Here is a 13,861-nt window from a genome sequence, read left to right as displayed (position 1 = left end):
TTACCTTGGCATAATTGAATAAGGACAGTTCGGTACATTGAACTGACATACCGTGGACCTCAAACACCATTGGTTCCTCCTTCACGTGCAAATCATGAATATGCATATCACAGCAGTAAAACGGGCGAATTACAACAATCCCTGTGTGTGACGTCACACACGGTAGTCCAGCCTCAACATTTGCGTACACCAGCTACTGGAAACACTAACGCTAACACTTATCACTCCGTAACGTTGCTCTCCAATCTCCGACCAAATGACTGTTCTTCAAATTCATCGGTCTCCTCCTCCGATAAAGGCTCAAATATGTAAGGTTGGATGCCAATAGCCTCCATGGTTCATCTCTCACAGTTTCGCGAACTTCACTTACTTCTGTGGGTTCTGAGGCAGCCATGGGTTGCTCCTTGTAAACCAGCCAATCAGAACAGAGCTCGTCATTATTATTTAAATGAGCCCAAATAAGGCAATTCAGCTTGTTTCATTCTATGACAAAATCGTAGGGTTGTAAATGGGCCTGTAAAAACCACATCTGGACATTTTTTGGATCAACCAAAGTTATACTCCTTCTTTGTAGACATCAGAGAACAATTTAAAATACCAGATAGATGCATTCTATGGCCAGTTTAAGAAAAGGACATTTCTTCACACATGCATGTCTAGAAAAGATGTGTCAGAAGTGAATTCCTGCACAACTAGCTCATTCGCTGCTTTTATCATTGGTCATTAAATTAATCATATTAATAGAAAAGTGAGAACATGTAATTATTCCAAAGGGAAAAGTTGGACATTTTGAAATTAGGGAGATGGAAAAAGTAAGGCTTGATGACTTTCATTTATCCCTGCTAACTATCTCCTCAGTGTAAATGTCTCCACAGTTGTCGAGTTGAGGATGCTTTGTAGCTTTGTGATGATCAATGTGTGACTTAGGCTGCTGCTTCAGTAAAAGATGAACGTTTGAATAAAGGAAAACAACTTTAAATATGTTACAAAAACAGATGCACAAACTTTTGAATAAAGGTATGAGGAGGGAAATACATCTCAATAAATATTGTAATCATATTCCTTATAACATTTTCCACTTGTGGGTCTTCCTCTGAAAAGTATTTGTGTTTCCATTAGTTTAAGATTTTGCATGGTCCTGTTTCTTTGTCTATGTAGGTCAGAACATCTGTTTTGTTCTGTTCAAAAGTTTACTCTCTTTTTTACTAGTTTTGTTTATATATTGTTCAATATAAATTTGGATAAGCGGGCCTATGATGATGCATTCATAGTGTGCATGCTTGCAGGCTTACTGCTGACTCCCTGCTGTCCGGATGGTTGTCCAGCTGTTGCGTTGTGTGGGAAAATGACACATTACATAAGCATCTCAAACAAACATGACGAACCGAGTCGCTCAGCTCAGCGGTGGTTTGGACGTCACAATGACCATTACACACCATTAAGGGCCAGTTCATAGAAAACGCTGATGTGTTCGCTGAAAAACCTACAGTAAGGTGCACCTATTGTATCAATTCAACAGATGGTAGATTGGTTGGTAATGGTGCTGTATGATGGAGTCATAACAGGGCTATAAAACAACATAAATGTAAAACAACAAGAGAATAAATGTGAAAAATATTAAAGGGGATAGATACAATAATTAATACATTAATTTAAAAAAGAAACATTTAAAAACCCATTAAGAAACCCTAAAATAATGAATGAGTGAAGAAATATAAAGGATAACAAAATAAAAAAATTATGATTTCTGACATTTGTATTTGTTTTCCATTACATTTTGAGGTTGAATGCTTCTTTTCTAAACAAGGCTGAATAAGTTTTGCTAATATAAGTGTGGAATAAAAGCACACTGTCATTTGTTCAAACCTTAGCACACACACACACACACACACACACACACACACACACACACACACACACACACACACACACACACACACACACACACACACACACACACACACACACACACTCTCTGACCCTTTCCTCTTTAATCATCCCATTATAGAAATGGGTCTGTGGCGTTCACAGCAGTGAAGTACCACTCGATGAATTTGGTTAATTACAGTCTTATTTGGATCCAACCTACTAAAACTGTCTGCTTATTTTTGTAGCAAACTCAACTTGTGTCTGACAGTGAGCATATTAGCATGACAAATACAATTTACAATTCATCCAAAATGAGCATCAGCGATGTAACGAATGGTAGTCTTAGCGTGTGTTTTTTAGGCAAGATTTTACTGGACATTGTTGATTAAAAGGGGAACGGAAATGAAGCTGGAAAAAAGCTTATTGTTCAGTATTTTAACGTCATTATGGCATTGTGTTTAATGGCAGTGTCAGGCAGTTTTTGGCAAATGGCTGACCCAGATTTCCACTGGCTTCTTGAAAGCTTGTTATGATGATTACAGCTTACATAAATGTGCTGACAGAGAATAGTGGCTTCTGGGAAAAGTCCAAAATGAGACTCCTGAAAGATTCCACTTTGCTACGATCAGCAGAACAGAGTGAAATGTTAATGCTAGGTTGCTTGATTAAAACAGTGTGGTACCAGTTTCCATAGTCTTAAAGCTTGAAACAAAATCCAGCTGTGGCATAAAATGAGTGTCAGCTTCAGTGTTGGTGTAGCCTGAGTTATTGAATGAGGGAGCACTTATCTGCAGACGTGATGCACTCAGTTAAGACTAGAAAAAATCATTCCATCCTGGATCCTTATTTTTGTGAGGTTGGTGTTCCAGTGTTCATTTCATAATTAGATTCACAGCTTTGCTTTGAAGTGCGCCTCTTTTACAAATCCAGATCATGAAAATGTTCAGTTATGCCGTATTGAAACTGCCTCTTTACTCCAGCATTGTTTCTAGTAGTGACTAAAACTGCTGCAAAGACTATAAACCAAACAGTGGTTAACCTTTTGTAGGTGTTACTTCTTCTCTGTTTTGCAAACACTTTTTTTGCATAGTCCACTTACATACTATTTATGTATTTATATCTATATATTCAGTGTTTGTATCATTTCAACAGATTAGTAGTTGAGCTTCTACAACACAACTGTTTCACTTTGTCTGTACACATTTATCAGATTATCTATAGAGTATGTGACAATTCCTTAAGAAACCTTCATATTATAATTTAATGAACCTTGAACTACTCTCCAATGGTTGAGTCAGTTGTTCAAGTTAACTGATTTGAACAATGTCTAACAAAAGAATCCAGTCAAACAGCATTATATAATCTCCACTTAAACTTCCTTGTGAGAACAGATGTGTTTATAATAATTTAGGACTGGTAGGTACAGTAGCTGCAGCTACTAAAGTTACAGTTGGGGATTAACACAGGAAATTGACCAACATTTTTGTGCTGAAATCTGTCTGCAGCATCTGACCTGAGAGGATGTTCCCCACAATTAGCCGCTGTGTATTAACCCAATCCTTTTCCCTCTTCCTCTCTCTCTCTACAGCAGAGTCGTACTCTGTGGCAGGTAGTACCGGCAGTATCACCCCATCAGTGGGCCCGGTGCCCCTCCAGGCCTCAGGCAGCTCCAGCCCCTGCTCACACTCCTCCTCTGCAGGATCACGGCACCCTGTCAGCGCCCTGAAGAAATGGCTCACCAATCCCGTCCGCAAGCTGAGCTCTGATGCCAGAGCCGGAGTGGGGAAAGTTGAGAAGCAGATGTGCAGGTCAGACAGCAGGCAGCCGCCGTCGCTCCTTTCCCACAGTGAAGCTCAGCAGAGGCCTCTGGAACCGCACGACAGTTACACCATCCTCCCGTGTGCAGACACACTGGTGAGACATATAACAGACAGCTGTATTTCCTCCTGAGGAAATACATGTTATGTTCTTGTTTGTAATGGTTTTTGTGTTTGTGTTGTACAGGTGTGGAAAGACGGTCTGTTGAGTCCAGCAGCTCCTTCTCCTACAGAGCCGACCTGTCCAAGCTGCCTGGCTGACCTCCTGCAAGCGGGGGACAAACAGACTCTAGTAATGTCTCAAAATTTTTTATATTCTATTATAGAAATATCCTGTTCTATTTGAAGGGCTGTCTGTTTGCATCCATGATGTTTGCACAGTCCACCAGATTTTATCAAGCTGGAGGCAGGCATTCAATAATAAAGATATATCATGATACAAGAACCAATACAAGATCTAAAGAACTGGAAAACTGGATCTTGTGAAAAAAGAAAGATGGTGATTCTTTCGACAAGAAGACATTAACATTATAGCTGCAATGGTAAGAAATTACACATTGTACATAAAAGTGTATATTTATTAATGAGATTTAAAAAATGGGCTTACACATTACAAATGTACAATAATGCATGTCTACTATACAAGTCACAAATGCTGTCAACAGTTTATTTACTCCCTTCCCAATTATTTCAGTGGAGCCTCTCTCGTTATCAAACCCTCAGGTAATGCAGGTCGTATACATAATCAAAACACATACACTCAAATGAATGAAACTGTGAATTATAAACTTGCATCATTACTCTACGTCCTGTTGACGTCCAACAATTGTGTCAAAATGTGCTGCATATTTTCTAGGTGCGCGCACACACAAAAGCACATATGAGTCATTTCTGGTAATGCTACACTAGTGAATACTCTTTGAAAGACCATTTGGACTGGGATCAATCCTGTGGGCTTTCCAGACAGTATCTGGAAGTAATCACGAGCAAAGCAGCGTGTAGCGGGCTGAATCAGGGTCAGGATTGGGGGGAGTGGGGGGAGTGTACTGTCACAACACCAAACCAAATAAGAGCAATAAGAAGCAAATTAGCTAGGGGAGCTCCAATCCCGCCAGATGTACGACAACATAAATCCTGACTAACTGGCTGTTGCAGGTGAAACGATGGGTTTACCTCCACGTCCTGCTTGGCATGCTCTCGGTCTCCTTCCTTTCTTGGCTTTCGACTGTTCCAGTTCCTGTTGCATGTTGACATTGTTCTGCTTGATTAATGACTGTCCTCACTTTTGTCCTTTCTCAGTCCAATAGTCTTTTGACTCCAAAGAAACCTTCAGCTTGATGTTTACCTTGGATTTTCAACCCTTTAATGTTGTGCAAGGTAGAAGGCGTTATCATCTCTAAATTATCCTTATTATCATATTTTGGGAATACATAGTTAGCCTACAGTATGTCAGAAAAAGGAAACCGGTATCCTTGGCTTTCTTTTTTATACTTAAAACTTAGCATTGTATATGTAGCAGTTATTGATACTGTAGATGCCACACACCGATTTAGCATTGGCTTGCCATAGCTAACCCGATTGCAGGAGGATTCATGGGTAAAAATGAAACAGTTTTGTGTAAATGAAATACTGAAATTATCACTGCTAATAGTATGTTATTTCTGTGGTTACTGGAATGTTCATTTTCAGTTACATTTAAAAATGGGGCCACGGACCCCCTATTGAAGACCATTGATCTATTGCATCAAGGCAGAGCATAAGATGTGGTGAGACTACATTTTGCCAAAAGTGTTTAAAGTCAAAATCACTTTAAAATGATACTGCTTTTAGGAGGTAAACTTGTGATGTAATAACTCTCCATACTGTGGTCGGTTTTCCCAACCTTTATTATCTGACTGGACAGCTTTTACAAACGTTGCTTATTATTAACCTTCATCTGTCAGGCAGAGAAGCCCAACAGTCCCCTCAACGGAGACATTAAAAAGGGATTTTAACTCTCAGGTTACTTGGGATTTAGGGGGTGGCATGACTTTCCAAATGGAAGCGTAACATTGTGCTGCTAATGTGTTTCCCATTAGGAATCTATATATTTTTCCAGATGTGTGCCACCTGGGTCAGCCTCTGTAGATGAAGCTTAATGATTTATATTTGTGTGGTTGTTGCCAAGTGGTCAGACATACTGTTAGTGCTTAGGTCCTTTAAACAATTGAGGGATATTCCATTGAAAGCTAAAGTCCTGTATTTAAAATCCTGCTTAGTGCAAAAGTTTTAGGAGCAAAATGTCAATGACAAAATCCCAAACTTTTTTATGTAAATGTCAAATCAGTGTTGAAGGTAAATGTAGTTCATTGAAGAAATAAATGACCAGGTACTTGATATATTTACTGGGAAAGCTCTCAGAATTAGGGCCTTAGAGGCAATGCCTTAATGTCCCAGGATGCATTGTGTCCTACCGACTCCCAGCCAAAACATAGCGTAGCCAAGTTGCAGCTAAAAATATCAAAACAAAGAGGCTCCATAGTTCGAACCAGCATGAACTAAAAAAAAATTCAAGGATCCACTTATTCAATCTTAAGCATTTAACTGCATTTTAAGTTTATCATATCTGGTGTAAAGTAAAAAAAAAACTTAATTTAAAAAGGAGCTATCAAATTAATGTAGAGTAATAAATTAAAATACTCAAGTTTAACTTTTGCAGAATACTTGAGAATGTACTTCCCGGTTGGGTTCACTGCCCAAACGCCTTCGTCTCCTCTTACATAATATGTTACTGTGATGCTTACAAATCTGTGCTGCCGTGTTTGTGTTTGTTTTAGAGTCAAAGATCCAGCATGAACTCTCTCCAAGGGGAGGACGGTGGCACTGTGACGGACGACTCATCCAGCCAGTGGTCGGCTGCAGTGGACAGCGAAGAGGAGAGAAACATTGCCTTAGAGAAGAGCATGTAGGTGACCCACACTTCAAAGGAGTAGAAAATGGTATCAACCATCTCAGAAAGAAAAGCAAATGAGCTTATTTATCAAAATGTCAGACAATTACATATCTGATTTTGATTTTCTTTACCAAAATGTACTCTTATTTTCTTATTGTGGCGTGATTGCTGTTCCATAATCTTTCTCTCAGATATGTGCTGACAGAGCTGATAGAGACAGAAAGGCTGTATGTGGAAGATCTCGGGCTCATCGTGCAGGTGTGTCTCTCCACCAGCTTTCAAATAATCTGTGTACAACATTCTTCCAAAATCTTTCAATTTAAGAGTGTGTGTGTGTGTGTGTGTGTGTGTGTGTGTGTGTGTGTGTGTGTGTGTGTGTGTGTGTGTGTGTGTGTGTGTGTGTGTGTGTGTGTGTGTGTGTGTGTGTGTGTGTGTGTGTGTGTGTGTGTGTGTGTGTGTGTGTGTGTGTGTGTGTGTGTGTGCGTGCATGTGCGTGTGTGTTTAGGGCTACATGGGCAGCATGGCTAATCAGGGAGTCCCAGAGGACCTGAAAGGGAAGGACAGGATTGTGTTTGGAAACATCCATCAGATCTACGACTGGCATAAAGAGTGAGTCAGAGACTGTTCTGTCCTTCCCTGTTAGTTCTTCTGAATTTGTACAATCACTTAGAGATTACACATATTTTTCCGGAGTTCATTATGTTTCATGGTGGCTGTGTGAGTGTGTGTGTATGATAAATTCACCGTTTCTGCTTCATGTCACACAGTTATTTCCTGGGAGAGCTGGAGAAATGTGTGGGGGATCCCGACAGCTTGGCCAAGCTCTTCATCAAACATGTGAGTCTACAGATCAGTGTGTTAGTGTGTGTGGACAAAAAGTTTATTTTCTCGTCTCTCTGTGTGTTTTCAATTTGGCTGAAGGCCATTGCACAGATCAGAGATCTGACTGTGTGTGAAGCTTGGCCCCCGGCCATCCAGATGTGTCTTCATCCTGCAGATCAGTTTGTGTGCAGGTGCAGCTGCAGAATAAACAGTCTTGCACTCATCAGCTCTCAAAGCTCACAGTATTAAAGATGCTCCTCAGAGAAGGCTCCCTGTGTGAAAATGAGCTGGAATTACAGATCTCAGAGCTCTATAAAAGATATTCACAACCACCTCAATGTTTTCCATATGTGGTTGTTTAACACTGAACTATGTGAAACCTATTTAATATCAAAGTGGAAACAACTCTCCGCAAATTGAATTTCCAATGGATTAACAAACACAAACACAGAATTGCTGCTGAATTCAAAGACACTGAACACATGGATTCAATGCAGAAACCATGAAGAACGTCTAGGGTAATGATTATGTGTTATTGGAAAGGGTACATATCAGCATCAGTCAATAGTATTGTTACAAAAGAAAAAAAACCTTTTGGAGAATAATGGGGGAAATATTTTGATTTGGCTCAGCTTTTAAGCTCAGCTTCTCTTTCCGCTTCAAGCAGTGGCACACGGAATTAAGCCACAGCAAATTAAACCTTTCTTCCTCAGTCACTGGAACTATTTAATGATGCAAAGGTCCTGCACTGGTTTAACGAAACTCCCCAAAAACTCTTGAGCAGAATGGGAGCACAACGAAACTGAGAGGAAAGTAAGAGTCAAAACAGCGCAGAGGATTATTCCTTCTATGTCAGTTTGTCAGTTTGTACTCTGTCGCTGCCCTATATGAGTTGTTTCTCTCTTAAATTGTTTAATTTTCAGGAGCGGCGTCTTCACATGTATGTGGTTTACTGTCAGAACAAACCCAAATCAGAGCACGTTGTCTCGGAGTACATTGAGACCTTCTTTGAGGTGAGTAAACTTTTATACCGCAGTCAATTTTACTGGAACTCTTTGGGAACGTTTTACTTTAAACATTATCTCTTTTTTGTCATCGTCTGACAGGATCTCCGGCAGCAGTTGGGTCACAGGCTGCAACTCAATGATCTGCTCATCAAACCCGTTCAGAGGATTATGAAGTATCAGCTTCTCCTGAAGGTTGGATGTTTAACATGACCTGCATGCATGGCACAACAACAACAACATATAAAAAGGTCTTCCCATGATCTCTGAGGAAACTGAGCTGTTGGCAGTCAATACAATGTTGTCTTATTTATAATCACTTAGCCACTACAATAAAGGCTCTCTACAACTCACAAGAATTTTCTATTTTGTTTTTTATTATAAGGGTAGTTTTAACTTTCTTTTTGTAAGTCATTACATCTCTAAATAAACTCTCTGACCCCAGGACTTCCTGAAGTACTACAGCAAAGCAGGAAGGGATGTGGAGGAGCTGCAGGTAAGAGTTAATTGCAGGACGTAATACAGTCAGCGGACAATTTATTTTTGATTATACAATAAATCCTACCTTCACGCATGAATTTGGTTAAGTTCAGCTTTGTTGAAGTGAACACCTCTCTTTTAACAAAAACTGAACATTACAACCTTTATAAAGGAAGGATTGGTAACAGCACTTACCAGAAACTAGCTTTTTACAGACTACTTAAGAACAAATAGTATTATTATTTTATTATTATCATTAAAGCATTACGAGTTCATTATAATTGATTATAGTTGTATTACAGATACATTTAATTAGTTTAACTGAGTGATGTTTGATGTCTTGCAGAGATTTTTTGTTTTATTCAGATATTCACATACTAATTCTCCTCCATTTCCTCCATCAGAGTGCCGTGGAGGTGATGTGTTTCGTGCCAAAGCGCTGTAATGATATGATGAACGTGGGCAGGCTCCAAGGTTTTGAGGTGAGGCCGGATGAGTTATTTCCTGTCCATCATCACAGCTCAAACACATATGCAGGCTGACCCGAGGTCTGTTAGTGACAAAATCACTGTTCCAGGGGAAGATCACGGCTCAGGGGAAGCTGCTGCAGCAGGACACTTTCTCTGTTATCGAACCAGAGAGCGCTCTCCCGTCCAGAGGGAAGGAGAGGAGGGTGTTCCTGTTTGAGCAGCTGGTCATCTTAAGTGAGCCTATTGATAAGAAAAAGGGCTTCTCTTTGCCAGGGTACACTTTTAAAAACAGCATCAAGGTGCGTGTGTTTTAAAACATCCTAAAATCATCTTTGGTTGAGTGTTTTTTCTTCATGTAAAAAGAGTCTCCTGTGTGCTTCAGGTCAGTTGTTTGGGCGTAGAGGATTGCTCTGATAATGATCCATGCTCCCTGGTGCTGACCTCCCGTGGGACTGACGGCAGTGTGACGCGCTTCATCATGCAGGCATCATCTCTGGAAATAAAGCAAGCTTGGCTCGATGACGTGGTTCAGATCTTAGAGACTCAGAGGAACTTCCTTAATGGTACCAGAGCTCAATGATCCTTCATTAAAACCAGAGAGGAAATAGTTTGATTTAATGTGACATCTCTTCCTGTCTTCTGCAGCCCTTCAGTCTCCTATCGAGTACCAACGCAGGGAGAGCAAGTCCAACAGCCTCGGCAGGAACATGAGGTCTCCGACTGCTTTAGCATCTGGCCTGCGACCTCACTCCTCTGCATCGATGGACAGACGACGGCAGCCCTGCCTGCTGTCCCATAACACCTCCATGCCCTCTCTGCATCCACCACACCACAGCCCGGCCTCCAAGGTGGTGAGTGTGTTGCTATGCTTCCCCGGAGCATTTATGTTCTTTAAAGGCGACATATTATACTCTTCTTCAGGTTCATACTTAAAAAAGATATTTACATATCTTTACTGTCAAAAAACACATTGTTTTTTCACGCAGTCTGTCTGATTATACCTGTATCAACGCTCAGTTTTAACGCCTGTTGTGCAAACTTCCCTGCTTACCACACACACACACACACACACACACACACACACACACACACCAACACAAAAGAACAACACAACTGTACTAATCCAACCCATGTGGATCAATAAAGTTTGGTTAACGACACCCCCTGGATTGCTGCAGTCTTTCTGATAGAAGATTTGGGCCAGCTTTGTGTACACCCAGTATTCCATATACATCTATTTCACACCTGTCCCTTTGATACACTGTTGTAGACTTTCTCAGGATACCGCGTGAAAACCTAGGTTTACACCCTGGAGTCTTTAAATACATTTCTCCTCCTCTGACATCCTCTTTGTTTCTGATTTCTCATTCTCTCTTAAGTTTTCTAGTCCCTGTGCTTCAACCCATCGATCAGCTCTCCTTCCACTTCCCTCCCATCAGCAGCTCAGTCTGTGCACAGAAGCGAGTCTCGACAGTGGGACGTCCAATGGCCTGACATTCTGCAGCCAGCACAGCATGCAGGTACATTTTATAATCCACAGGACACACACTTTAAAAGGTTTGGATTTGGACCACACAGAGCTGATTTCTCTATGTCAGCGGCATAAGGCAGTTTGTTGTCATGATTGCTAATGATGTGGGGAAATTACTCTGTGGTTTCCTTTGTCAAATATCCTGTTGTTGTTTCTGCAAGGTTTGACAAACCAGGTCGATCTAATCTAAAGCCAAGTCATTCAGTCATGCACTTCATGGAAAAATGACTGACCTGCTGTTTTATCCTATTCAGTCAGACTTCCACCGAGAGGAGGAAATGGTTTGATCACATATAAGACTTGCTTATATGGCTTTCGTCCTCCTGCTGTCCCTCTTTTTGTTCAGCCTGTTTCCATGCTGCTCTAAGCGCAAGTTGCAGACAGGTTTCTCACAAAGCTGAAACATCTTTTTATCTATGGTGCTTATCCGTCTGACTTCTACAACCACCCATATGGATGCGACAACTCCAACATAATATTTCTGTAGAATCGTGTGCAAATTATGTCTACGCTAAACTTTGAAGTTTGTCTAGTACTTTGTGTCAGAATTTGAGAAGCACAACAATTCTCATTTGTATAACTTATACATCGTTTATAAAGCTGCAATAATCAATATTTTTATTCTAAAAAACAGAATTGCTAGATTTAAACGCAAGATGTGATAGGGGTCAACTACTGTATAAGCAGGGTTTCCATCCAAATGTGTCACACATTTAAAAAAAGAGAAATGCTAAACTAAATGCAGCTGCTGTTTAATTGGTTGTATTTTCCTCTCAGGGTGTGACTGCCCGGGTTCAGGCGGCCACATTAAACGAGGGTTCACAACCAAACAATCTGGATCAGCTGAAGGAGAGCGAGCAGTGAGGACCTACAGTGACAATGAACCCACTATACCTTTCTGGAGCAACAGCCCCTCGGCTGAGTCAGCATCGTTTGTTTCACGCCTGTCTCAGTGTTTCTCTTCCTCATATTTGGTCCTCAATTACACTCCGACTTTCTTTTCCACCTTGGTTTTGGCTAACCTGGATTCCTTATTCTACAACACATTGGTTTAATTGTGTGTTTACTCTGCATACACACACATGTACAGGCGATGAAAACTGATGTGTTAAAATATGGTTGTGCAGCACCACAGAGACTGTATTTCATATCTTATATGTAGACATTTCTTACTTTTTTCATTGAAAATTGATGGGTGGATATTTTTGTAATAAATCATAAGGGACCAATTCGACTAAATTGAGAGATACCCTGCATTCTGAAAATACTGAGTGACTGCGGTTTCACTCGGGGGTCTGAATCAGGTTGTGTATCTCTGTGTTTCCCTGCAGATTAGCAAATAGCTGTTTTTTCCCCTTTGGTGGGCTATTTTAACCCTGCCATTGTTAAACTGTTATCTGAACGAAACACATTTGCAAACTCACACAAAGCATGCGTCCTACTCCAGCAGAAAGAGGAAAAAGGGAACAAAGAAAGAACAGAGGTGCTCACCTGTCACTTTCATCTTGAATGTAAATAATCTCATGTGGGATCGTATCAATAAAGAGTCCCTGTGCTGTCCCAACACACACGGGACTAAAGCGAAATGCTGTTGTCATCATCTTTTTTTATCAAAAACTAAGATATTTCAGAGTAACATTTCGTCACACAGTCACGGCTTACTGAGACAATGAGACAACAGGACCCTGGGCTCAGACATGTTAGAGGACCCCCAACCCTCTGTCAGCACATGGGAGCAAGACCCCCAGATTGGTATGTACTTTGAAGTAACTTTTCTCATATTCTTAGTTGTCTTGCTTTTTTTTTTTTTTGCATTTCTTGTGTTTTGCGCCTCTTTGTGATCACATTTCAATGTCTGGTCATTGTGCATCTCGAGATTCCCTTAGTAGCTGTTTAAAGTTATTTTGCAGTTATGCAACATTTTGCGTCTTCTGTTGTTTTGCATTTCTTTGTAATCATTCTGCTTCTTTTTATGGTCGCTTTTTTCTCCGTCTGGTAGTTTTTTTGGAAGTAATGTGAAAGCAATCTTCTTAAACCATACCGCAATGCTTCATTTAGGAGATTAGAGCCTGCTGATCTTTTTACAAATTTCCAATAATTTTTTTTACAAAGGATTACTTTATTATAAGGGGTATCATCATAGATTTTATATTCGAAAACATGTGAATATATGTGAAAGTCAACAGTGTCTCGGCCAAACTTTGTTTTTAAATTATTTCAAATATTTAGTGAAAATTGTATTAAATCCGATCTTTTCACACTATCAGATTTAGAACAGAGAACTGTTGCTACAGCGCCCTCTAGTGGAGAGATTCAAGATGCTCATGCTATTTTCTATAAATTGATTACTCTTTATTATATCGTCATCATATTTTGTATCATGAATGTTTGTTTGACAGTTGAAATGAAACTAAAAAGTTTCTGTTGTATCTTCACACTGTGGCGGTTGGTGGTCTGACTCTATGACACCTCACGTCCCACAGTCTCAGTGTTCATTTACACCACGCTTCTTTGGAGCAATGTCAATGTGTTTTACATGCACACTGCATTTATTAACAGCCCCGCCTACAACATGTCTGCTCTCTTCTGTGCACTTCTCAACATGAACTGTATGCATTCGTTTTTTCTTACATTGTCATATCACTTGAATGTTTTTTTACATTATAGAGTGGTCAATGGGCTGCTGGGCACAGAGAGGTAAGTGGCCTTCAAACCTTTTGTTTTAATTGTTCTGCATTTATTTTTATTTTTATTATTTATTATTTTTTTGGGGATGTTTGACACATTTTTCAGTCATCTTGCCTCACCTCATAATTAATTTGTTTGTGATTATTTTTCAATCTTGTGTCCCACATCATTCCCTGTGAGTAATCTGTCCTTGTGTCTCAAACATGGACTGTATTTATAAAGGTATCAAGTAGCAACATTGGGGCTAC

At 40.1% G+C, this 13,861-nt stretch overlaps 1 protein-coding gene across 2 annotated transcripts in view; it reads left to right on the top strand.

The window, feature by feature from the left end:
• Nucleotides 1-13,861, top strand: part of arhgef25b (Rho guanine nucleotide exchange factor (GEF) 25b) — a 34,909-nt gene that overhangs the window by 5,868 nt on the left and 15,180 nt on the right. Inside the window, exons 2-17 of one of the 2 annotated variants that reach the window (XM_063910407.1) lie at nucleotides 3,461-3,783; nucleotides 3,874-3,978; nucleotides 6,503-6,630; nucleotides 6,810-6,876; nucleotides 7,124-7,227; nucleotides 7,386-7,455; nucleotides 8,364-8,453; nucleotides 8,547-8,639; nucleotides 8,890-8,940; nucleotides 9,329-9,406; nucleotides 9,502-9,693; nucleotides 9,777-9,957; nucleotides 10,040-10,245; nucleotides 10,774-10,914; nucleotides 11,703-12,677; nucleotides 13,593-13,622. In XM_063910407.1, the coding sequence (XP_063766477.1) occupies nucleotides 3,461-3,783; nucleotides 3,874-3,978; nucleotides 6,503-6,630; nucleotides 6,810-6,876; nucleotides 7,124-7,227; nucleotides 7,386-7,455; nucleotides 8,364-8,453; nucleotides 8,547-8,639; nucleotides 8,890-8,940; nucleotides 9,329-9,406; nucleotides 9,502-9,693; nucleotides 9,777-9,957; nucleotides 10,040-10,245; nucleotides 10,774-10,914; nucleotides 11,703-11,789 (1,916 nt within the window). In that variant the 3' untranslated portion in view covers nucleotides 11,790-12,677; nucleotides 13,593-13,622. Of the gene's footprint in view, nucleotides 1-3,457; nucleotides 3,784-3,873; nucleotides 3,979-6,502; nucleotides 6,631-6,809; nucleotides 6,877-7,123; nucleotides 7,228-7,385; nucleotides 7,456-8,363; nucleotides 8,454-8,546; nucleotides 8,640-8,889; nucleotides 8,941-9,328; nucleotides 9,407-9,501; nucleotides 9,694-9,776; nucleotides 9,958-10,039; nucleotides 10,246-10,773; nucleotides 10,915-11,702; nucleotides 12,678-13,592; nucleotides 13,623-13,861 lie in introns of both variants that reach the window. The other variant, XM_063910406.1, reaches the window with a different exon arrangement.

Source organism: Eleginops maclovinus, chromosome 20, assembly GCF_036324505.1.
Source record: "Eleginops maclovinus isolate JMC-PN-2008 ecotype Puerto Natales chromosome 20, JC_Emac_rtc_rv5, whole genome shotgun sequence".
Taxonomy (NCBI): Eukaryota; Metazoa; Chordata; class Actinopteri; order Perciformes; family Eleginopidae; genus Eleginops; species Eleginops maclovinus.
This window is presented reverse-complemented; position numbering and strand designations above follow the sequence as displayed.